This window comes from Macaca mulatta, chromosome 16, assembly GCF_049350105.2.
Source record: "Macaca mulatta isolate MMU2019108-1 chromosome 16, T2T-MMU8v2.0, whole genome shotgun sequence".
NCBI classification, from domain to species: Eukaryota; Metazoa; Chordata; class Mammalia; order Primates; family Cercopithecidae; genus Macaca; species Macaca mulatta.
In genome coordinates, this window is record NC_133421.1 from 67,460,010 (window position 1) to 67,483,118 (window position 23,109).

Sequence of the window (23,109 nt, forward strand, 5' to 3'; positions counted from 1 at the left end):
GTGAGACCCCATCTCAAAAACAAAAAACAAATAACAAAAAACAAAAAACAAAAGGGCAACAATCAGTTACAGAAAGTCTTATTATTATAGCTACATTAGTCTAGTACCATTTAAATCTATCAGATCATACCATGACATTTGACAAAGAATGATACTCTAACTCTGCCAAGAGATTTTGTGGATTGTAAAGGTCCCAAATGGTCTTCAGAATAATCTAATTACAGTACTGTATCTACCCACTCTGTTAAATTGGGAAACTTTGCCATTACCCTTTTTTGCAGAATCCAAACTGGTTTCATCCCTGGTTCCTTGAGGGGTGATTTGTAACAATTCTTGATCTCCCACACTATAGGGAAAAGACAGAGTCCTAATGAGAAACACTAGTTATACTTATGCAGAACTGTCAAATGACCAAGATCAAATATTTTAGCTTTTTCAGTTACAGAAAGTTGACCAATCTTATTGAGTTAGCGAAAGCTGCTCTCTCCTTTAGAAACTTCTAGTTGAAATGGAATGGTTGCTGGGCACGGTGGCTCACGCCTGTAATTCCAGCACTTTGGAAGGCCGAGGCGGGTGGATCACTTGAGATCATGAGTTCAAGCCAGCCTGGCCAACAAGGTGAACCCCTGTCTCTACTAAAAATACAAAAATTAGCCGGGTGTGGTGGTGTGCACCTGTAGTCCCAGCTACTTGAGAGGCTGAGGCAGGAGTACGGCTTAAACCCGGGAGGCAGAGGTTGCGGAAACGTGAGATCACACCACTGTACTCCAGCCTGGGCAACAGAGCAAGACTCTGTCTCAAAAAAAAAAAAAATTAAAGAAATGGAATGGTCAATTAGCTGGGTGGTGGTGTACACCTGTAGTCCCAGCTACTTGTGAGGCTGAGACAGGAGAATCGCTTGACCCTGGGATGCGGAGGTTGCAGTGAGCCGAGATCACACCACTGCACTCCAGCCTGGGGTGGCAGAGTAAGACTCTGTCTCAAAAAAAAAAAAAGAGAGAAATGGAATGGTCAAAGACCGAGGACGCACAGCCACAAAAATCAGACCAGGAGCCGGGCGCGGTAGCTCATGCCTGTAATCCCAGCACTTTGGGAGGCCGAGATGGGTGGATCACTTGAGCTCATGAGTTTGAGAACAGGCTGGCCAACATGGTGAAACCCTGTCTCTACTAAAAATACAAAAATTAGCTGGGTGTGGTGGCGTGTGCCTGTAATCCTAGCTACTTGGAAGGCTGAGACAGGAGAATCACTTGAACCAGGGAGTTGGAGATTGCAGTAAGCCGAGATGGCGCCACTGCACTCCAGCCTGGAAACAGGGCAAGACCCCGTCTCCAAAAAAAAAAAAAAAAAGAAAAAAGAAAAAAAAAAACTTAGGGTCAAGCAATAATTCCTAAGGAAGGTAGGTAACATAGTTGGGGCTGCTTGTAGATTATTATATAACATACAGACAAAGCTTGAGAGATATGTGGAAATAAGGAACAGAGGAAAGAAAGAGTTGAAAATGAAGTCCTTGAGCATTTTCATCAGTCACAATTACCGCTGTGTCAATATTACTGTATATGAGGAACTTAAAGAACAACAATCTGCTAGAAGCAAGCATGTGCAGAGTTCTGTTATCCTAAATTCCTTTGGACAGTATTAATAACTAAATCTAACAAACAAAAAGGGTATTTCCTCCACTATAAAATGAGAGGACTAAACTAGATGATCTCTAAGGTTTCTTCCAATACCATGATTCTAGTCTAGAGAAACACCAGCCTACTTGAGGGAGGAAGGTGGGAGGAGGGAGAAATTCAGAAAGGAAGGAAACAAAAAACTGTGAGGTATGCTTAATAATAACTGGATGATGAAAAAAAACTGTATGCCAAATCCCAAATCGTGTGTTTACCTATATAACAAACTGCACATACGTCTCTGAACCTAAAATAAAAGTTAAAATATTTTAAAAAGAGAGAAACATCAATCCTTAATATTAACTAAATAGGAAATACCAGCTTCATAGGCAAAGGTTCTCTTTGACTCACCTGCAATAAGTTGCCTTATTAACCGTATCTTCAGAAGAATCAGATCCTAAAAAATTTTCCCCCAAAAAAAATCAATAAAAGATTTCTTAATTAAAAGGGTTAAACAAAAAATGTACTTGTTGAAAAACAGATATTCAACTAGAAATATTTATTGAGCATCTAGTATGTGGCAGGTACAACGCTAGTTAAGCCAGTGTGTAATACAGAGAAGTGGTTAAAAACACGGGCTTGGCCAGGCACAGTGGCTCTCACCTGTAATCCCAGCACTTTAGGAGGCCGAGATGGGTGGATTATTTGAGCTTAGGAGTTTGAGACCAGCCTGGCCAGCAAGGTGAGACCCTGTTCCTACTGAAAACAAAAACAAAAACAAAAAGCACAGGCTCTGACATCTAACTTCCTAGGTTTGAATCATGGCTCAGCCACTTACTAGGTTTACTACCTTGGAAAAATTTCATAACCTCTCTGTGCCTTAATTTCCTCATCTGTAAAATAAGTATAATAGGAACAATCTCAGAGGTCTGACATGCATCTAAATGAGTTATACAAGAAAAACACAATAGTGCCTGGAATATAGTTAAGTGCTCCTAAATATTAACTACTATAACTATTTTTACAATGCCTGTTGTCTAGGAATTTATGATCGTAAGGGGGGAAAACAGTAAGTGTTATGATAAATAGATGGTGGTGCCTGGGAGCTCAAAAGACAGCTACCCTTTTTAATTATAAATATATTCTAAAAAAATAACCCAATTAGAGAGCCCAGTTTGAATTCTGAGCTCAGCAGCTCTTCTTTTTTTTTTTTTTTCAAGATGGGGTCTTGCTCTGTCACCCAGGTTGGAGTACAGTGGCATGATCATAGCTCACTATAGCCTCAAACCCCTGGATTCAATCTACCTGCTCACCTATGCCTCCTGAGTAGCTGGGACTACAGATACACACCACCACACCCAGCTAATTTAAAAAAAAATTTTTTTTTTAGCGATGAGGTCTTGCTATGTTGCCCAGGCTGGTCTCAAACTCCTGGCTTCAAGCAATCCTCTGCCACTGCTGAGATTACAAGTGTTAGATACTATGCTGGCCTCAACTCTTCTTTTTATTTCTTTTTATAAGCTTAAAAAAATTTATTATTAAAAAAAATTTTTATTTTTTTTGAGATGGAGTCTCACTCTATTGCCCAGGCTGGAGTGTAGAGACATGGTGTCGGCTCATTGCAACCTCCGCCATCCTGGTTCAAGCAATTATCCTGCCTCAGCCTCTTGAGTAGCTGGGATTACACGTGTGCACCACCACACCCAGCTAATTTTTTTTTTTTGTATTTTTAGTAAAGAAGGGTTTTACCATGTTATCCAGGCTGGTCTTGAACTCTGACCTCAGGTGGTCTACCTGCCTCAGCCTCCCAAAGTGTTGGGATTACAGGCATGAGCCACTGCACCTGGCCAAAATGTATTATTATTTTAAAAATAGAGACAGGGTTTCCCTATGTTGGCCAGGCTGGTCTTAAACTCCTGGACTCCAGTCCTTCTGTCTCGGCCTTCCAAAGTGTTAGGATTACAGGCATGAGCCATCCTGCCCAGCCAAGATACAGCTCTTTTTTTTTTTTTTTTTTTTTTTGAGACTGAGTTTCACTCTTGTCGCCCAGGCCAGAGTGCAATGGCGCGATCTTGGCTCACCGCAACGTCCGCCTCCTGAGTTTAAGTGATTCTCCTGCTTCAGCCTCCCGAGTAGCTGGGATTACAGGAATGTGCCACCACCCCAGCTAATTTTTTTTTTTTTTTTTTTTTTTTTTTTTTTTTTTAAGTAGAGACGGGGTTTCTCCACGTTGGTCAGGCTGGTCTTGAACTCCTGACCTCAGGTGATCCACCTGCCTCGGCCTCCCAAAGTGCTGGGATTACAGGCATGAGCCACTGTGCCCGACAATTCAGCTCTTCTTAAAAGGCTTCCTCATCCAGTACAATTTATCTTGGAACTAAATACTGTAGCAATCCATCATGTTTTTTCTTACTGCTACTCTCCATCTTTCCAAAACATATTTACACATATTTAAAACCAGATATTCTTTCTTTTGCTCCCTTTTCTTTTTTCAGATGGAGTTTCGCTCTTCTTGCCCAGGCTGGAGGGCAATGGTGCAATCTCAGCTTACCTCAACCTCCGCCTCCCGGGTTCAAGTGATTCTCCTGCCTCACCCTCCCGAGTAGCTGAGATTACGGGCATGTGCCACCACATCTGGCTAATTTTGTATTTTTTGGTAGAGACAGGATTTCTCCATGTTGGCCAGTCTGGTCTCGAATTCCCAACCTCAGGTGATCCGCCCGCCTCGGCCTCCCAAAGTGGTGGGATTACAGGCATGAGCCACCGTGCCCAGACTCTTTTGCTCCCTTTTTAAAGTAAGATGCTTCAAGGTGGGAACTGCATCTTTTACATTATTATTATTATTATTATTATTATTTTTTGAGACGCAGTCTCGCTCTGTCGCCCGGGCTGGAGTGCAGTGGCACGATCTCGGCTCACTGCAAGCTCCGCCTCCCGGGTTCACGCCATTCTCCTGCCTCAGCCTCCCGAGTAGCTGGGACTACAGGCGCCCGCCGCCTCGCCCGGCTAATTTTTTGCATTTTTAGTAGAGACGGGGTTTCACCGTGTTAGCCAGGATGGTCTCGATCTCCTGACCTCGTGATCCGCCCGCCTCGGCCTCCCAAAGTGCTGGGATTACAGGCGTGAGCCACCGCGCCCGGCCATCTTTTACATTATTTATAACTCACCATAGGGCTCATAAAATTCACTTCCCAAAGCTGCCTACCACAAATGTAAATTATGACCAAGATTTTTTGCAAAATGATAACAAGCAATCCAGCAATTATTATTAAATACTTAAGAAATCTGAGATCCTTACCCAGTTCAATGTAGACAGACTTCTTTTGAGGTTGTATCTGCTGCTTTGTCCTCAGAGTTCTCACAATTCCAAGGTTAGAGAGTGGGACACTGAGACTGGTTTCCTGCTAAACAGTATGGTAAAGAATGGTCAAGCAATTGTTGGCTGGTTCTGTGCTTTTCCTCCTGAAGAGAAACTTGACACCATGGACAAAATAAATTGACCATCATCAGTCAGCTAACATGTATGATGCCTGGAAAAAAATGCCTGGAAATTTACACACTAAAATCTCAGTGGTTGGGAGTGGTAGCTCATGCCCATAATCACAGCACTTTGGGAGGCTGGGGCAGCAGGACTGCTTAAGGCCAGGAGTTCAAGACCAGAGTAAGCAACAGAGTGAGACCCAGTCTCTACAAATAGTAGTAGTAGTAATAAAAAAAATGTCTGGGATACATGTGATTTGAATATTTTTTCTTTCTGTTGTCTTAAATTTTTCAAAACTGATTATTTGTGTGATTTTTTGAAGTATTAATATAGCATATTTTGAAGCTGATACTTGATATACATTCCAATCACACCTGACAACATTTCTCTGTGGGGGGGGGGGACAGAGTCCTGCTCTGTCACCCAGGCTGGAGTGCAGTGGCGCAAACTCAGCTCACTGCAACCTCCGCCTCCTGAGTTCAAGAGATTCTCCTGCCTTAGCCTCCTGAGTAGCTGGGACTACAAGCATGTGCCACTATGCCTAGCTAATTTTTGCATACATATATATATTTTTGTTGTTGTTTTGAGAGAGTCTTGCTCTGTTGCCAGGCTGGAGTGCAGTGGCACGATCTTGGCACACTGCAACCTCCGCCTCCCGGGTTTAATTGATTCTCCTGCCTCAGCCTCCCGAGTAGCTGGGACTACAGGCGCGCGCCACCACGCCTAGTTAATTTTTGTATTTTTAGTAGAGATGGGGCTTTGCAGTGTCAGCCAGGCTGGTCTCAAACTCCTGACCTCAAATGATCTGCCCGCCTCGGCCTCCCAAAGCGCTGGGATTACAGCCATGAGCCAACCGTGCCCAGCCAATAACATTTTTAAAAAGGATAAATCATGACAATAAAACCCCAGCACTCCTAAGAACATTCAGTATAGGAACTAAAAGCCCAACATTACTCTTTTTTTCTTCCTTTTTAGCCTTTCTGTAGCTTTTGAAAAATGAAGGCTGGTACTATAAGAACTACTTTCATTTTATCTGTATTTTTTTAGACAGAGTCTTGCTCTATTGCCTAGGCTGGAGCGTGGTGGTGTGATCTCGGTTCACTGCAACCTCTGTCTCCTGGGTTCAAGAGATCCTCCCACCTCAGCCTCCCAAGGAGCTGGGACTACACACGCACGCCACCATGCCTGGCTAATTTTTTAATTTTTTGTCAAGATGGGGTTTCGCCACATTGCCCAGGCTGGTCTTTTTTTTTTTTTTTGAGACGGAGTCTGGCTCTGTCGCCCAGGCTGGAGTGCAGTGGCGTGATCTCGGCTCACTGCAAGCTCCGCCTCCCGGGTTTACGCCATTCTCCTGCCTCAGCCTCCCGAGTAGCTGGGACTACAGGCGCCCGCCATCACGCCCGGCTAGTTTTTTGTATTTTTAGTAGAGACGGGGTTTCACTGTGTGAGCTGGGATGGGATGGTCTCGATCTCCTGACCTCGTGATCCGCCGGCCTCGGCCTCCCAAAGTGCTGGGATTACAGGCATGAGCCACCCTGCCCAGCCAGAACACTTATATTTTTTTTCTTTTTTGAGACAGAGTCTCACTGTCGCCCAGGCTGGATTGCAGTAGCGTGATCTCGGCTCGCTGCAACCTCCGGGTCCTAGGTTCAAGCAATTCTTGTGCCTCAGCCTCCCGAATAGCTGGGATTACAGGCACGTGCCACCACACCCAGCTAATTTTTGTATTTTTAGTAGAGACGGGGTTTCACCGTGTTGGCTAGGCTGGTCTCAAACTCCCGACCTCAAATGATCTGCCCGCCTCAGCCTCCCAAAGTGCTGGGATTAAAGGTGCAAGCTACTACGCCCAGCCCCAGAATGAATACTTTTTTTTTTTTTTTTGATACGGAGTCTGGCTTTGTTGCCCAGGCTGGAGTGCAGTGGTGCGATCTTGGCTCACTGCAAGCTCTGCCTCCCGGGTTCATGCCATTCCCCTGCCTCAGCCTCCCGAGTAGCTGGTACTACAGGTGCCCGCCACCTCGTCCGGCTAGTTTTTGGTATTTTTTTTTTTTAGTAGAGATGGGGTTTCACCATGTTAGCCAGGATGGTCTTGATCTCCTGACCTCGTGATCCGCCCGTCTCGGCCTCCCAAAGTGCTGGGATTACAGGCTTGAGCCACCGTGCCCGGCCAATTTTTTGTATTTTTAGTAGAGATGGGGTTTCACTGTGTTAGCTAGGATGGTCTCAATTCCCTGACCTCGTGATCCGCCCGCCTCGGCCTCCCAAAGTGCTGGGATTACAGGCATGAGCCACCGCGCCCAGCCATGAATACTTTTAAGATCTCCATCATTCATGCACATATAAGTAACAACAGAGCAAATCACTACATTGTCTTTAACAGTTACACCTTTTAAGTTGAAGTAATTTTCTCTCTCTTTTTTTTTGAGATGGAGTCTCGATCTGTCACCCAGGCTGGAGTGCAGTGATGCAATCTTGGCTCACTGCAAGCTCCGCCTCCCAGGTTCACACCATTCTCTTGCCTTAGCCTCCAGAGCAGCTGGGACTACAGGCCCCCGCCAGCACGCCCGGCTAATTTTTTTGTATTTTTTTAGTACAGACGGGTTTCACCGTGTTAGCCCGGATGGTCTTGATCTCCTGACCTCGTGATCCGCCGGCCTTGGCCTCCCAAAGTGCTGGGATTACAGCACTGTGAGCCACTGTGCCCGGCCAGGTTTTTTTTTTTTTGCAACTAGGTCTTGCTTTGTCGCTGCGTGGTGGAGTGATCATAGCTCACAGTAGTCTACATCTCCTGAACTCAAGTGATCCTCCTATCTCAGCTTCCCAAGTAGCTGCGACTTTACAGGCACACACCACCATGCCCGGATAATTTAAATACACTTTTAAAATAGACAAGGACTTGCTATATTGCCCAAACTGATCTTGAACTCCTGAGCTCAGGCAATCCTCAAGCCTCCCAGTGCTGGGATTACAGGCGTGAGCCATGGCACCCGGCTTTTTTTTTTTTTAATTGTAGAGACAGTGTCTCACTGTGTTGCCTACACTGGGCTCAAAGGACTTCCTACCTCAGCCTCCCAAAGTGTTGGGATTACAATCATGAGCCATGACACCCAGCTGAAGTAATTTCCAAATGCTTAAAAATATCAGTGAACTTACAGCTATTTTAGATAAGCATCACAGAGCAGATAAAGCTCCAAAGCAAGGAAGGGCCTATAATAGCTCTCTTTTTTGGCTGGGCGTGGTGGCTCATGCCTGTAATCCCAGCACTTTGAGAGGCCAAGGTGGGATCACCTGAGGTCAGGAATTCAAGACCAGCCTGACCAATATGGTGAAACCCCGTTTCTACTAAAATTACAAAAATTAGCCAGGTCTGGTGGCATGCCCCTGTAGTCCCAGCTACTCAGGAGGCTGAGGCAGGAGAATTGCTTGAACCTGGGAGGCAGAGGTTGCAGTGAACTGACATCGTGTCACTGCACTCCAGCCTGGGCACCTGGGTGACAGAGTGAGACTCTGTCTCAAAAAAATTAAAAAAAAAAAAAAAATCTGTCTTTTTGGTGTATCTGATGGGGATTTTGCTATGTTGCCTGGGATGGTCTCAAACCTGGGCTCAAGTGATCCTCCCATTTCAGCCTCCCAAGTAGCTAGGATTATAGGTACATCCACCTCACCTGGCTGTAAGGTCTCTCTCTTGATCATACCAGGTACCCTGACCTTCTCTGAACTCTAACTGATTCGAACACTTGTCTAACCACTGAATATACCATCTTTCCTTCTTCATTAACTTTTTATATAAATCTATGAGCATCTAGCACATATACTAACATACTCACAATGCTCAATAAAGAGATGGTGCCAGAATAAATGAAAATGGGTTTACCGGCCAGGCACAGTGGCTCACACCTGTAATCCCAGCACTCTGGGTGGCCGAGGTGGGTGGATCACCTGAGGTCAGGAGTTTGAGACCAGCCTGGCCAACATGATGAAACCCCGTCTCTACTAAAAATACAAAAATTAGCTGGGCATGGTGGCGCATGCCTGTAATCCCAGCTACTAGAGGGGCTGAGGCAGGAGGACTGCTTCCAACCTGGGCCACAGAGCAAGACTCCGTCTCAAAAAAAAAAAAAAAAAAAAAAAAAAGAAGAAGAAGAAGAAAACAAATGGTTTTACCAAGGAAGGATTTTCGGGTTCACTCTGTAGAAGTCTTTTGGCACGGTTTCTGTAGCCCATACTTTGGATGATAGAAACTTCATCTTTTAGATGTTCAGGAGAGTGATTTTCCTTTTTTGCAAAATTATAACTGTTTGCAACTGTAAATTACAAGGGAAAACATTATGTTTGCAGTTAGAGAAAAATGTATGAATTATAATCAAAGAAACCAAGAGAAATCCTATGTATGCTCTTTGTTGTGTTAAGACAACGCATTAAGGTTACCTGTGATTTTTTGAAAAATCAAATTTTAAAAAATCAACTGGAAATTTTACTCCTAGGAAACAAAAACAAATACAAGACCATCAAACTTACTTAGAGTCCTTGTCTTCCACCTTAACACTAAGAAATCTGCCTATCAATACTGTATTTCACTAAAGTTAAGATACCAACAATGTAAGCTGCACTATTATTTTCTGTATCACTAAGAAAGCAAGCACTCAAATTAAACAAATGACACACCATCAATAGTAAAATGCTCCCAATTTCAGAGACGTTAAGATGTGAAAAATGTGCACCTTGGCCGGGCGCGGTGGCTCAAGCCTGTAATCCCAGCACTTTGGGAGGCCGAGACGGGTGGATCACAAGGTCAGGAGATCGAGACCATCCTGACTAACACGGTGAAACCCCGTCTCTACTAAAAAATACAAAAAAAATGGCCGGGCGTGGTGGCTCAAGCCTGTAATCCCAGCACTTTGGGAGGCCGAGACGGGTGGATCACGAGGTCAGGAGATCGAGACTATCCTGGCTAACACGGTGAAACCCCGTCTCTACTAAAAAATACAAAAAACTAGCCGGGCGAGGTGGCGGGCGCCTGTAGTCCCAGCTACTCGGGAGGCTGAGGCAGGAGAATGGCGGGAACCCGGGAGGCGGAGCTTGCAGTGAGCTGAGATCCGGCCACAGCACTCCAGCCTGGGTGACAGAGCAAGACTCCGTCTCAAAAAAAAAAAAAAAAAAAAAAAAAAGAAAAATGTGCACCTTACAATTGATAAAATAAGGTGTGAGACCAGTGGGAGTAATTTTTTTAAAACAGATTACAGATACAGAACTAAAATTAACCTAGACTAAAAGGTCTTATCATGTCACAGAAAGTAATTGTGCAAACTTCCTGAGTTTTTATGGACAGCACTTGAGTGTCATTCGTGGGATATTCAACACTTACACTGCAAACCTGTGTCAAGCTGAAAAGCATGAATGATTTTCAATAGCTCTTCAACAAGTTGACTAAATCTTGTACTTTCTTGTAGGCTTCTGAAATTAAATTGTTTGAGAAACACACTCAGCAGTGATTATCAACCTTTTAAAGACACTAAAATAAGAAAAGACATGTAAACAAATAAAAATAAGATGCAGCAACAGTAGAAAACCTCTATAATCAATACATCACTGACATCTGTATAAACTGTGTGACAGTGATTTAGTAACTTTTTGTCATTCGTTTAAGCCTACCAAATGCCTAAAATTGTGATACAATACTGCTCTAAATCCACAGGAGATATAATCCATTGCATAGAAAACTAGAGTACTTTTTTTTTTTTTAAATTTAGAGACAGGGTCTTGCTGTATTGCCCAGGCTAACATGCAATGCCAGTCATAGCTCACTGCAGTCTCAAACTTCTGTACTCAAGCTATCCTCCCACTACAGCCTCCCAAGTAGCTAGGACTATGGGCATATGCCACCATGTATATTTACTTATTTTTGTTGGTAGTGATGAGGTCTCACTATGTTGCCCAGGCTGATCTCAAACTCTTGGCCTCAAGCAATCATCCCACCTCAGCCTCCTGGAGTGCTAGGGTTATAGGCATAAACAATCACATCCTGCTGAGCTTACTGTTCTTAACATCTGAACCCTGCCCAATCCCTCACTGTTAGTTCGGCCTCTCAAGGATTTCTGTCAAATTATGATTACATTTCTTTGAAAACACATAGATAACAATGTCCAAAGGGAGATCTGGGTTTAGGAAAGTGGAATTAAAACACCATTCATTCCTTTAAGCATCTGAGTGCCTATTATGCACCAAATTACAAAAAACAGTGTTGAGACAGACAAAGTTACTACTCTCATAGAATTTACATTGTAGCAGAAGAGATACACAATATAAAAATACATTGTGTTTATGTAAATAATTAGATAGAAATAAACACACACCTGTAACCCCATCACTTTGGGAGGCCAAGGTGGGCAGATCACCTGAGCTCTGAAGTTACCAGCCTGGGCAACATGGCGATACCTCATGTCTACAAAAAATACAAAAATTGGCCAGACATGGTAGCATGCGTCTGTAGTCCCAGCTACTTGGGAGGCTAAGGCAGGAGGAGGCTCAAGGCGGAGGCTCCAGTGAGCCAAGATCATGCCCCTACACTCCAGCCTCAGTGACAGAGCAAGACCCTGTCTTGAAAAAAAAAAAAAAAAAAAAAGGCTGGGTGTGGTGGCTCACACCTGTAATCCCAGCACTCTGGGAGGGCGAGGCGGGCGGATCAAGAGGTCAGCAGATCGAGAACATCCTGGCTAACATGGTGAAACCCCGTCTCTACTAAAAATACAAAAAATTAGCCGGGCGTGGTGGCGGGTGCCTGTAGTCCCAGCTACTCGGGAGGCTGAGGCAGAATGGCGTGAACCCAGGAGGCACAGCTTGCAGTGAGCCGAGATCGTGCCACTGCACTCTAGCCTGGGCAATAGAGCGAGACTCCGTCTCAAAGAAAAAAGAAAAGGAAGCACAATGAAGAAATAAAAACAAGATTAGCAGACAATGGAGGCACAGCGATACAGCCCTACTTTACGTAAGTCTGTAAGTTTTTACGGTATTTAGAAGCATTAGAGAAAGGCAGTAAGTTTCTAATACCTGTATAAGACAGATGTCCTATAAAACTTTCAGGAAAATAACTTTGGAAATAATTTATTGTCTGCTAAAAACTCTTTTATAAATTTCTCTACTGATGAATGGTTTTATAGGAACGTTAGCTATGTTATTAAATAATTTCTACTTTTTCCTACTGTTGTTGCTCCCAACCTAGCATCATTACCAAATTATATACCTTTTGGTTATATCATTCTTACACAAAGGACACTGTGAAGGCCCTTTCTTCTGGTTGAGAAGTTTCAGCATGCAAAATCTATAAATTATAAAGAAAGAAAGAACAATTTAAGTTACTTCCTTTTGTAGAGAGATTACTCAAAAGGCAAATAGCCATGAAAAGATAATCTCACAAGTGCCCTTAAGAGCCATTTAAGGCCGGGCGTGGTGGCTCAAGACTGTAATCCCAGCACTTTGGGAGGCCGAGACGGGCGGATCACAAGGTCAGGAGATCGAGACCATCCTGGCTAACACGGCGAAACCCCGTCTCTACTAAAAACACAAAAAATTAGCCGGGCGAGGTGGCGGCGCCTGTAGTCCCAGCTACTCGGGAGGCTGAGGCAGGAGAATGGCGGGAACCCGGGAGACGGAGCTTGCAGTGAGCTGAGATCCGGCCACTGCACTCCAGCCTGGGCGACAGAGCGAGACTCCGTCTGAAAAAAAAAAAAAAAAAAAAAAAAAAAAAAGCCATTTAAAAAGTAATGGCAGGTGAATTACAAGCTATAGTTTCCTAATTGTTTTTAGATGCTGCATAAGCAAAAGCCTAAACTACATAAGCAATGATCTATGAAAACTGAACTTACATGCATATGGCTTACTGTTATGATCACATAAAACTTAATATGACATATTTAATGATATATTCATTATTTCATGTTGCATAATCAAATATAAATGGTAAGTAGTTCATGTAAGATGCTTATAATTAGTTTAAAATCTCAACACCTCACCACAAAGCTACAGTAATCAAGACAGTGTGGTAATAGCATAAGAATAGACACATAACGTCAATAAAATAGAATTGACAGTATAGAAATAAACTCATACATACATCTGTGATCAAGTAATTTTCAACAATAATAAATACCAGATGATTTTTATATTCTTAGTTTTTTTTTTGAGACAGGGTCTTGCTCTATCACCCAGGCTGAAGGGTAGTGACACAATCTCGGCTCACTGCAGGCTCAAGCAATTCTCGTACCTCAGCCTCCCGAGTAGCTGGGATTACAGACATGTACCACCACGCCAAGCTAATTTTTTATATTTTTAGTTATACCATGTTGGCCAGGCTAGTCTTGAACTCCTGGCCTCAAATTGATCCACCTGCCATGGCCTCCCAGAGTGCTGGGATTACAGGCATGAGCCACCGTACCCAGGCCATAGATGATTAAATGGGAAAATAATACTTTTTGTTTTTTTAACAAATAGTGTTGGGACAAGAATATACCCACATGTAAAAGAATGAAGTTATACTCTTGGCCGGGCACAGTGGCTCACGCCTGTAATCCCAGCACTTTGGAAGACTGAGGCGGGCAGATCACCTGAGGTCAGGAGTTCGAGATCAGCCTGGGCAACACAGTGAAACACCCTCTCTACTAAAAATACAAAATTAGCTGGGCGTGGTGGCACATACCTGTAATCCCAGCTACTCGGGAGGCTGAGGCAGGAGAATCGCTTGAACCTGGGAGGCGGAGGATGCAATGAGCCAAAATCGCGCTATTGCACTCCAGCCTGGGCAATGAGAGTAAATCTCTGTGACACACACACACACACACACACACACACACACACACACACAAAAGAATGAAGTTATACTCCTATCTCACACCAAATAACCAAAGTTAACTCAAAGTGGATCATAGACCAGAAGCAGAGAGAGTAATGGTGATGATAATTAAAAGCAGCGATTCACTCATACAACCAATATTTACTATGTCTAGTACTATTATAGATGGAGGGGATTAATAGAAAAGCAAAATAAGATCCTGAAAAATAAAACATAAAGGACATAATATACTGGTGAAGGGGGTGACTAGGTAGGGAGTAAATAGCTGACACTGACAATGAAGAGACCCAGGAAAGAAAAGATTAAGGGGCTAAAAAAAATTACGAAAAACAGTGTTGAGACTAGGGCCGTGCACAGTGGTCCACACCTGTAATCCCAGCACTTTAGGAGGTGGGTGAATCACTTGAGGCCAGGAGTTCAAGACCAGCCTGGCCAATGTGGTGAAACCCTGTCTCTACTAAATATACAAAAATTAGCTGGCTGTGGTGGTGGTACACCTGTAGTCCTAGCTACTTGGGAGGCTGAGGCATGAGAATCATTTGAACCTGGGAGGTGGGGGTTACAGTGAGCCAATATTGCACCACTGCACCCCAGCCTGGGCGACAGAGTGAGACTCTGCCTCAAAAAAAAAAAAAAAAAAAAGGCATTGGGAATTGTGAGAGAAGACACTTAGAGAATATTTTTTACTAGTCAGGTAATTTAACATTTATTACCCTCTCTTGGCCGGGTGCAGTGGCTCATGTCTGCAATCCCAGGAGGCCGAGGCAGGCAGATCACTTGAGGCCAAGAGTTTGAGACCAGCCTGGCTAACGTGGTGAAACCCCATCTCTACTAGAAATACAAAAAAATTAGCCAGGCATGGTGAGCACACGCCTGAATCCCAGCTACTTGGGAGGCTGAGGCATGAGAATCACTGAAATCCAGGAAGGCAGAGGTTGCAGTGAGCTGGGAGAGTACCACTGTACTCCACCCTGGGCAACAGAGGAAGACTCTGTCTCAAAAAAAAAAAAAAAAAAAAAAAAAGGGCCGGGCGCGGTGGCTCACGCCTGTAATCCCAGCACTTTGGGAGGCCGAGGCGGGCGGATCACAAGGTCAGGAGATCGAGACCACGGTGAAACCCCGTCTCTACTAAAAATACAAAAAATTAGCCAGGCGCGGTGGCGGGCGCCTGTAGTCCCAGCTACTCAGGAGGCTGAGGCAGGAGAATGGAGTAAACCCAGGAGGCGGAGCTTGCAGTGAGCCGAGATCGGGCCACTGCACTCCAGCCTGGGCGACAGAGCGAGACTCCGTCTCAAAAAACAAAAAACAAAAACAAAAACAAACAAACAAAAAAAAGGCCAGGCATGGTGGCTCACCCCTGTAATCCCAACACTTTGGGAGAGACCAGCCTGACCAACACGGAGAAACCCCGTCTCTACTAAAAATACAAAAATTAGCCGGGCATGGTGCCATGTGCCTGTAATCCTGGCTACTCTGGAGGTTGAGGCAAGAGAATCTCTTGAACCCGGGAGGCAGAGATTGCGGTAAGCTGAGATCGCACCATTGCACTCCAGCCTGGGCAAAAAGAGCGAAACTCCATCTCAAAAACAAACAAAGAAACAAACAAACAAACAAATAAAAAAACCCATCTCTCTTTCTTTCTGTCTTTCTATAGTCTTGAACTCCTGACCTCAAGTGATCTGCCTGCTTTAGCCTCCCAAAGTGCTGGGATTACAGGTGTGAGCCATTGCGCTGGGCTACATTTTATTTTTATTTTTGTACAGATGTGGTTTCGCTATATTGCCCAGTCTGGTCTCGAATTCCTAGCCTCAAGTGATCCTCCCGCCTTGGCATCCCAAAGTGCTGGGATTACAGGCATGAGCCATCACGCCTGGCCTTATCTTCATTTTTATAGAGTAGAGGCTTGTCCCAGAACACACAGTAATTAAGCAGTGAAGGTTATATTGGATCCAGAATTGGATTGTTGCAAAGCCCACAATCTTCCTTTTTTCTTTTTTGACAGGGAAACTAAGTCTGGGGAGAGGCACCCACAATCTTCCTACTAGAGAAAGTGAATATAGTAGGTAAGGTCAAGGAGACTCGGGTCCTTCTTTGCCGATATAGATGCTTCAAGTACCATATTGCACTCAACAAAACAATGACTCTATAGTTTGGAAGATGAGGCTGTCAAAAAGCTACCTCCACTGTACATAAGTACCTTTAAAACTCAGAATAGAGGCTCCCGCTCCTTCAGAATCTACAAATACTACATATACTCTAGTATAATGGATCACGGAGGCATCGAGCATTACTCCAGCAAATAGTACAATTGAACAATTCAGAGCAGGGGAAGAGAGGAAATTCCCTTACGATTGTACTGCAGAATATAGTACAGTAGAGTGACAAGCTAAGCTGTCTTGTGCTGTAGTCTACACAATAATATAAATAATGCAGCGGAACTAGGTATGCAGAAATCAACCAATATAGGGATTCAAATCTTTCTTTGTGCTAGAAAAAGAACACGTGTATAAAGGTTGTTAACTAAACTCAAAAGAAAATGAACTTGTATATGACTTGAAAAGACTGAGCGAACTAAAATACTGGCTAGGCATGACACAAACCTGTAATCATAGCACTTTGGGATGCCGAGGTGGGCAGATGGGTTAAGCCCAAAGTTCAAGACCAGCCTGGGCAACATGGCGAAACCCCGTCTGTACAGAAAACACAACATTTAGCTTGACATGGTGGTGTGCACTTATAGTCCCAGCTACTTGGGAGGCTGAGGTGATAAGATCACTTGAGCCTGGGAGGTCAAGGCTACAGTAAGCCTCATGATCATACCACTGCACTCCAGCTTGGACAACAGAGTGAGACCCTGTCTCAAAAAAAAAAAAAAAAAAGTAGCTGTTGAAAAATTTAAGTTACATTTATGGCTCACTTTCTATCTCTTTGAACAATGTGATTCTAGATCTTCAAAAAAGTATTACAGGCTGAGTGTGGTGGCTCATGCCTATAATCCCAGCATTTTTGGAGGTGGAGGTGGGCAGATCACTTGAGGTCAGTTCAAGACCAGCTTGGTCAACATGCTGAAACACAGTCTCTACTAAAAGTACAAGGCTGGGCGTGGTGGCTAATGCCTGCAATCCCAGCACTTTGGGAGGCTGAGGTGGTCAGGAGTTTGAGACCAGCCTGGTCAACATGGTGAAACCTTGTCTCTACTAAAAATACAAAAATTAGCCGTGCATGGTGGTTCACGCCTGTAAGCCCAGCTACTTGGGAGTCTGAGGCAGGAGCATCGCTTGAACCAGGGAGGCGGAGGCTGCAGTAAGCTGAGATTGTGCCACTGCACTCCAGCCTGGGCAACAGAACAAGATCCTATCTCAAAAAAAGAAAAAGAAAAAGAAAAAAAAAAAAGTATTACACATTGCATCTTTTGCTTGGAAAGTTCAAACTAATGCATGAATGCCTTAAGAAATTTTTTCTAGATTGATATTATTATCTTTTTTTGTATGCTTCATAAAAGATTTTAGAACTGGCTGGGCAAGGTGGCTCATGCCTGTGAGCCACCTTGGGAGGCACTCTGGGAGGCCAAGGCAAGCAGATCACCTGAGGTCAGGAGTTCGGGACCAGCCTGGCCTACATAGTGAAACCCTGTCTCTACTAAAAATACAAATTAGCTGGGCATGGTGGGACATGCCTGTAGTCCCAGCTACTCAGGAGGCTGAGGCAGGAGACTCGCTTAAACCCAGGAGGTGGAGGTGGCAGTGAGCTGAGATCATGCCACTGCACTCTAGTCAGGGCGACACAGTGAGACTCCATCTCCAAAAAAACAAAAAACAAAACAAAACAGCCAGGCGCAGTGGCTCATGCTTGTAATCCCAGCACTTTAGTAGGCCAAGGCGGGCGGATCACAAGGTCAGGAGATGGAGACCATCCTGGCTAACACAGTGAAACTCTGTCTCTACCAAAAATACAAAAAAATTAGCCGGGCATGGTGGCGGGCACCTGTAGTCCCAGCTACTCGGGAGGCTGAGGCAGGAGAATGAAAAGAACCCAGGAGGCAGATCTTGCAGTGAGCCAAGACTGCACCACTGCACTCCAGCCTGGGCGACAGAGCGAGACTGTCTCAAAACAAAACAAAACAAAACCCAAAAAACAAACAAACAAAAAAAGATTTCAGAACTTTAGGCTTGCTTGGGTCAAAAAAGTTGTTTTATTTTTAGCAATTAGAGTTTATCCGTAGAAAATACAATTAATACAATCAAAGCATGGGGGTATCGCTCCCAGGCTCCCAGCTTTCTCATCATATAGATCAAAGTATTATTCAGATTATATTGATATTACAGAAGTAATATCATGAAAAAGTCAATCTAGCACATGGGCATTATACTGGACATTTTTTTTTTTTTGAGACTGAATCTTGCTCTGTTGCCCAGGCTAGAATGCAGTGGCACGATCTCAACTCACTAAAGCCTCTGCCTCCCGGGTTCAAGCGATTCCTCTGCCTCAGCCTCCCAGGTAGCTGGGATGACAGGCGTGCGCCACCACGCCTGGCTAATTTTTGTATTGTTAGCAGAGATGGGGTTACCATATTGGCCAGGCTGGTCTCAAACTCCTGACCTCGTGATCCGCCTGCCTTGGCCTCCCAAAGTGCTGGGATTACAGGCATGAGCTATCACGCCCGGCTTTGGACTTTTAATATAACATTCAAAACACAATTTAAAATATGGCTGGCCCATGTCTGCAAGAAACTTAAAAAATTAGCTGGGCAAATGCCATGTACCTGTAGTCCTAGCTACTTGGGGGGCTAAGATGAGAGGATTGCTTGAGCCCAGGAGTGCAAGGTAAAAGTGAACTATGATCACACCACTGAACTCCAGCCTGGGTGTCAGAGGGAGACACTGTCTCAAACAAACAAACATATATATGTATCACACACGTATATATAACATATTTCTATAATATATATGTATACACACATATATATCTATATGACTGGTTCTTTACTGATTATCACAATCTTCATTATTAGGGGTTTCAAGCTTCTCACTCTTCTCCAGTTGCCAACTCTAACCCTCTCAATCTCAACAGTTGCCTTTACCTCCTACGTCACTGGGCTCAAAGCACCTCAGCATCTTCCTGTAGAATTACTTTCCTTTTCCTTCATTACTGTTTATGAGTAATAATTAACTCTTTCTTACATCCATTTTCTATTTCCAATCCCTTCTGTCTCCTCTTGGACCTTCTCTTTCTTGCAAACATCTTCCCCATTTTTGAGGGCTTCTTCCTTTTCTAACACAACTCCTATACACATATGCAAAGTTAGTTTCTTTTTCATGGATGTAATCTATTTTCTTTTTCTTTTTCTTGAGATGGAGTCTCACTCTGTCGTCAGGGTGGAGTGCGGTGTCATGATCTCGGCTCAGGGCAACCTCTGCCTCCCAGGTTCAAGTGATTCCCCTTCCTCAGCCTACCAAATAGCTGGGACTACAGGTGCGTGCACTATGCCAGGCTAGTTTTTTTTGTGTTTTACTAGAGACAGGGTTTCACCATTTTGGCCAGGATGGTCTTGATTACCTGACCTCGTGATCCGCCCACCTCGACCTCCCAAAGTGCTGGGATTACAAGTGTGAGTCACTGCGCCCGGCCTCTATTTTCGTTTCTTTGTACATTTCTATAAGCCTATAATTTCCTTCTTCCACAAGTTCTCAAAGCAACTAATGTTCATAATTTAATCACTCTCTTTTTTTTTTTTAAGAGACAGGGTCAGCCTGGCGCAGTGGCTCACACCTGTAATCCCAACACTTTGGAAGGCCAAGGTGGCTGAGGTCAGGAGTAAGAGCAGCCTGGCCAACATGGTGAAACCCCATCTTGACTAAAAATACAAAAATTAGCCAGGTGTGGTGGCAGATGCCTGTAATCCCAGCTACTTGAGAGGCTGAGGCAGGAGAATTGCTTGAACCCATAAGGCAGCGGTTGCAGTGAGCTGACATGGCGCCACTGCACTCCAGCCAGGGCAATAGAGTGAAACACCGTCTCCAAAAAAAAAAAAAAGAAAAAAAAAGACAGGGTCTCACTCTGTCATCTAGGCTGGAGTGTAGTGGTGTGATCATAGCTCACTATAGCTTCGAACTCCTGGCCTCGAGTAATCCTCCTGCCTTGGCCTCCTAGAGTGCTGGGGTTATAGGCAGGAGCTACCACACTGGACCCTTAATCTTTTCTTAAGTCACTGTAATAATATAGTATGTTCAGCATTTGTTACTCAAGGTGACAAGAAAACATACAGTTCATTCCAGAAAGAGTCTCATCCAGAGAAATTGAAAGCCCCAGCACTTATAAGGTTAATCTTTAGCTATCTATAGTAAATACTAGGACTTTTTTTTTTTTTTTGGAGTTTCCCTCTTGTCACCCAGGCTGGAATGCAGTGGCATGATCTCAGCTCACTGCAACATCCACCCTCAGGGTTCAAGAGATTCTCCTGCCTCAGCCTCCTGAGTAGCTGCGATTACAGGCATGCGCCACCACGCCCAGCTACTTTTGTATTTTTAGTAAAGACGAGGTTTCACCAAGTTGACCAGGCTGGTCTCGAACTCCTGACCTCAGGTGATCCACCTGCCTCAGCCTCCAAAACTGCTGGGATTACAGGCCTCAGCCATTGCACCTGGCCAATAATGGGACTTTTAAACTTCATTTTCCCCCCAGGCTGGAGTACAGTGGCATGATCTCAGCTCACTGCAACCTCCATCTCCCGGGTTGAAGTGATTCCCCTGCCTCAGCCTCCCGAGTAGCTGGGACTACAGGTGCGCACCACCATGCCCGGCTAATTTTTGTATTTTTAGTAGAGATGGGGTTTCACCATGTTCATGTTAGCCAGGTTGGTGTCGAACTCCTGACCTCAAGTGATCTGTCCACCTCAACCCCCCAAAGTGCTGGGATTACAGGCTGGAGCCACCACGCCTGGCCTTCTTTTTCGGAAGTACTGACCTGTGAAGAAATTGGTCCTACACCATAGGCAGTTTGAGAAGTACTGCTGTAGAGGCCACAAAATTATTAAACTAAAAATTATTTGCTTTTTTTTTTTTAGACGGAGTCTCATTCTGTTGCCCAGGCTGGAGTGCAGTGTGCATTGGTGCGATCTTGGCTCTCGGCTCACTGCAACCTCCGCGTCCCGGGTTCAAGCGATTCTCCTGCCTCGGCCTCCCAAGTAGCTAGGATTACAGGGCTGCACCACCATGCCCTGCTAATTTTTGTATTTGCAGTAGAGACAGGGTTTCACCATGTTGGTCAGGCTGGTCTTGAACTCCTGACGTCATAATCCGCCTGCCTCGGCCTCCCAGAGTGCTGGGATTACAGTCGTGAGCCACCGCGCCAGGCTATACTAAAAATTCCTGAAGTAGAGAGATAAAGCTGTGTTGTCTTGGCGCATGTCCAGGGACCAGGGGCTGCGGAATCAGATGGAAACTGCTGGGAACAGATTTAGGCCAGTGGCATGACATGGCACAGGGAAAAGACAGTGAAAATGAGCTTCTGAATTCTTACTGGGACAGAAGAATGGGAAGAAAAAGACAGAATTCAGAGGAAGGCACCAGCCAGCTGGCAGACTTGTGTTCACAGGGTCTCTCTCCAATGGGAACAGGTTTCCTTCAGCTTCAGCCAGCCCTCATTATCCTTAGAGAAGCAGCTGTTCCCTTTTTTAGCTTATGGAAACATCCTAATAATCTGATGAAAATTATGGACTACCTTCCCAGAAAAATGTACATGGCCATAGTTTTTAACACAATTTAAATATAATTCTAGGAAATTCATAAGGACTATTCATAAACCCCAAGTTAAGAACTCTGGAATTCAAAAATTCCTCAAAGGATACATAAGAAATTGATCATTGTGGTTGTCTGGGCAGGGAACAGGGAGGCAGGGATTGTAGGGTAAGAGGGAAATATACTTTGCATCATATACCTTTTTGTGCCAATAAACTTTTTACCAAGTACATAGTTTGTACCTGCTACCAGGTAATGTACCAGGTACATAAATACTTAAAAATAAATTAGTTGACATTTAAGGTAAGCTGTGAGCCATAGCTTAACATAAAGAAAAGGAGAAAGCCCACTTATTCTACTAAATTACCTACTCTACTTTTTCTGAAATTCTTTTATTAAGAAACAAACATTTTCATTTCAAAGGTCAAGATAATCAAATACGTAAATATAACTTGAATCACCACTATAAATGAATTTCGGCCTAAATAGATACTAGTCTCACGTCCTTTACTGTCTTCGCAAGGATTATGAAGCAGGCAAACACTGACCCTTAAAAGGGGGAATGCATAAAGATATGCAGAATGAACAGAAAGGAGAAACTGAGAAGGCTCAAACACAATTTGCTTATTTCACAACTGCTTACAGTTTGCTTTCACTGGTGGACGCAAAAAATACAAAACACTGTTCAAAATGATATTACATCCTAATAGATAATATATGTCAGTCGGGTGTCGTGGTTCACGCCTGTAATCCCAGAGCTTTGGGAGGCCGAGGAGGGTGGATCATAAGGTCAGGAGTTCGAGACCAGCCTGGCCAATATGGTGAAACCCCGTCTCTACTAAAAGTACAAAAATTAGCCAAGCGTGGTGGCAGGCACCTGTAGTCCCAGCTACTCGGGAGGCTGAGGTAGAACTGCTTGAACTTGGGGGCTAGAGGTTGCAGTGAGCCAAGATCGTGCCACTGCATTTCAGCCTGGGTGACAGAGCGAGACTTTGTCTCAAAAAAAAAAAAAAAAAAAAAAAAAAAAAAGATAATCTATGTCAAAACTTTGCCAGGAACTATGATTACAACCAACTTTTGATGACTGTATACTGAGAAAGAATGAAATAGAGTTGGATTTTTCATTCTCACTTAATTGAAGAAACTAAAGCTTCTATAAAGTTCGGTGTTCCCTGGGTTATGAAGGACAAAAACAAAAGCTAATAATGGAGCCACATAACACATTCAAACTTACCTGCAAAATATGTGGTCACACTTTGTGGAGACAGGTTCCTTGATCAACTCCAGACTAGTAGGGAAGGGAGGAAAAAAAAGAAAATAAATGAGACTCAATAATTTATTTAAAAATAAAGATATTCTTCATGAATAAGTTCAACTCTGGGCTGTTATTACTGAGTCAACATAAGGCTTCAAGTTCATTCAATATTTATTAAA

The 23,109-nt window shown here is 44.0% G+C and overlaps 1 protein-coding gene across 51 annotated transcripts in view; it reads right to left on the reverse strand.

The window, feature by feature from the left end:
• The window catches only part of BRCA1 (BRCA1 DNA repair associated), a 100,326-nt gene that overhangs the window by 52,763 nt on the left and 24,454 nt on the right, over positions 1-23,109 (reverse strand). For 30 of the 51 annotated variants that reach the window (XM_077969254.1, XM_077969246.1, XM_077969242.1 and 27 more), the window contains 7 exon segments: positions 22,910-22,963; positions 12,335-12,412; positions 10,460-10,548; positions 9,259-9,398; positions 4,912-5,017; positions 2,025-2,070; positions 270-346 (listed from right to left, as the gene is read on the reverse strand). In XM_077969254.1, coding sequence (XP_077825380.1) covers positions 270-346; positions 2,025-2,070; positions 4,912-5,017; positions 9,259-9,398; positions 10,460-10,548; positions 12,335-12,412; positions 22,910-22,963 — 590 coding nt within the window. 51 annotated transcript variants of the gene reach the window in all.